Source organism: Triticum dicoccoides, chromosome 2B (genome assembly GCF_002162155.2).
Source record: "Triticum dicoccoides isolate Atlit2015 ecotype Zavitan chromosome 2B, WEW_v2.0, whole genome shotgun sequence".
Lineage (NCBI taxonomy): Eukaryota > Viridiplantae > Streptophyta > Magnoliopsida > Poales > Poaceae > Triticum > Triticum dicoccoides.
This window is the reverse complement of record NC_041383.1, coordinates 220,847,920-220,850,775: the sequence shown is the minus strand read 5'-3', so window position 1 is coordinate 220,850,775 and position 2,856 is coordinate 220,847,920. Positions and strand designations below refer to the sequence as shown.

Below are 2,856 nucleotides of genomic sequence, written 5' to 3'. Positions count from 1 at the left end.
GAGGGGGGGACAGGGGTACGGCGGTTTCAGGCTGCAGGGTGGTGCGGGATGGCTGTGGTGGCTGGATTCGGTGGGGCGGCGGCGGCGCAGAGGGAAAAGGGATGTGGGAGGCTGCGGGGAAGGTTCCTGAGGTGGCAGTTGGGCTGCGTGCGGCTCAGTTTTTGATTGTGCAGCCGCGTGACTGCCGTATATTTGCAGCTGGTGCTGCCTTATTGGGCTGCTCTAAAAACTCTTGCAAAATTTACAACAAGGGCAGCTGTTGGAGCTGCGTTGTTTGCCCCAAATGCCCTAAAATAGGGCAGCTGGTGGAGATGCTCTTAGGATGACAAGTGTCATCCTTATCAAATTCCTGTACTCTCCTAGTTCCGACGTTTCGGTTTCCTCCAAACGGAATGAGCCCTTGAATATTATCGGCATCAAACTGTTTCCTGTGAAATCCCTGGGTTCAAAAAGGTCATGCAACCTTTCTTTGTTGACGTTGGGTTGTTCTCCGAACCTTGATTGTTCTGACGACTTCCCTACTCATTGTACAATATGCAGGCGAAAGCCTACAACGAAGACCAGAAGTACAAAGAAGGAAAGTTCATACTAGAGAAGAACATGATGCTGAAAGAAGGACGTTAGCTGGCGGGAAATGATGGTCTGCTGTCAAAGTCTGCAAAAGCAGACACACGCAACTGCGAACTGTAGCTAAAGATTCGTCTACTAGTTTCCTGAACATTGATTACTCTGGTGACGGCCATCACCACGAAAATGCATTTGTGAAATCTGTTGCCCTGTTACATTTGCTCGGCTGGCCTCTGAAGTAATACTCTGTTACCAGTTTTTCTTGATTCAACCGTGGAGGTTCACAGATGTCAGGTTTCTGAAGCTGGGTGCTGATGTAGGCCTAGTGCTCTTTACTTGCCTCGCTTGAGTGTATCACGTACGCATCATTAAACCCGTGAAGAACGAAACCCTTTTCTGCGAGATTGAACTATTTCATGTGAATTTCCTGTGAAAGGAGGTTGAACCATTTCACATGAATTTCCTGTGGAGGTAGGAAACAGCTACTCCCTCCGTTCCAAAATAGATGACTCAACTTTGTATTAACTTTAGTACGAAGTTAGTATAAAGTTGGATCATCTATTTTGGAACGAAGGGAGTAGGTGTTTGTCATGGTCGTGTATCGCAATGCTGGATGTGGAGTGGCTACAATATCTCTAAATGCATCCCACCTACAATATCTCTAAATGCATCCCACCTACTGTGTCCAGTTATCCGGGGAAACAGTCTGGACATTGCTACGGCTGGATTGAACAAATTTGACCCCTTAAACACCCGTGGACACGTCCGGACGTGTCCGCTTAAACTTCCTATTTTTTCATTCATGCATGTCATGTTCCTCATTTATTTATTTATATGTCCGGTTACATGCATGTGATTGGTGGTGAAGAAGAGAGAGAAAAAGTAAATCATAAAGAAAGAAAAAAGATGCTCTATGGAGGGGCCAATACAATGTGGCGGACGAAGGACCACAGACCGGACATGCCCGGGCACTTCTCATACTCATCCCATATATGAGATTAATACGAGGGCTACCGGATAGCCTCGACATTTAAGGAGGCTTTAAGGGGTCCGGTTGGTTTAATTTTTTGCTTCTCTCTCCTATCTGGTCAGTGGTCATGTGTTCGCTCGGTCAATTTGAGGAGTCCGGCTATAGATGCTCTAAACTTGGCTCATATTTCCGGCCTCCTCCAATGTGGGAGAGAGTTGGGATTGTTGAATTATCCTTAGGGAATCTCCAACGGCGATCCGCAATTCTTGAAATTCCCTTCTGTATCCATTCACGGACAGGGACCAATCTGCGGACACGGATGCGGGAGGCCGCCATCCAATGCTATCATGTATATGTCCGTTAGTAATTTAAAATTCAATTTAGCCTAATCCATACAGCGCGTCGGTTCATACCAGCGGCGCGTCACATGCCCAATCACAACTAAAAAGAGGCAAATATATATATATAAACACTGGATCGCAACATGAACTTCCCGAGTAACGCGCCTGACCTTCCCCGAGTACTAGGTTGAACTTCAGCTAAAAGGTGTCCAAATGGGGCTTGCGATATACCGTTGGAAAGCTATGGACATCAGTATCATGACCCAAGTTAAATTTTTGGCAAAATGTAAGCGGCTTAAGAGCAGTTTTGAAAACCGTTTTTTCTTTATACAAAAAACGTGAATCGTATTTTCGATCGCATTTCTAAACCGTTTATCAGAATGAGGTAAATAATATGGCGTTGGAAAGCTGCTGCGCAACCGCTCCTTCCACATGTTGAAAGTTTTCTCTAATTCCCTATGGATAAAGAGTAATTTGGAAAATTGTAAAATTTTGCAAACCGAACAGCCTAGTTCGTATTTTCGATGTTATTTCTAAACGGCTAATCCAATTGAGGCAAATGATATGGCGTTGGAAAGCTTATGAAAATGCGCTAGTTTTTCATGTTAAATTTTTTTTCTAATTTGGAACGGTTTAAAAGTAATCTAGAAAACAACACAAGTTCCTCCGAGTTTGTATTTTCGAGCTAATTGTTTAACCGTATGTCCAAATGCAGCAAATGATATGGCGTTGGAAAGCTTGAGGAAATGCGAAACTTTGTCCTCTATATTGTTTCTCCCAATTCCTTACGGTTTTAAGTCAAATTTAAAAATGGCTAAAAACGTATTTTTGCCGTAATTTCTACAAACTTTATCGGATTGAGGCAAATAATATACTGTTGAAAAGCTACAGAAAATGCAAAACTTTTTCATGTTGGTGGTTTTCTCTAATTCCCAGCCGTTTTCAAGTAATTTCGAAAATGGCAAGATCATTCGTTCT

The 2,856-nt window shown here is 43.5% G+C and overlaps 1 protein-coding gene across 1 annotated transcript in view; it reads left to right on the top strand.

Moving 5' to 3' along the window:
- The window catches only part of LOC119363186 (putative yippee-like protein Os10g0369500), a 5,618-nt gene extending 4,649 nt beyond the window's left edge, over positions 1-969 (top strand). The window contains exon 3 of the mRNA XM_037628496.1: positions 541-969. Within this exon, the coding sequence (XP_037484393.1) occupies positions 541-624 (84 nt within the window). The 3' untranslated portion in view covers positions 625-969. The remainder of the gene's footprint in view (positions 1-540) is intronic.
- The last annotated feature ends 1,887 nt before the right edge of the window (positions 970-2,856 follow it).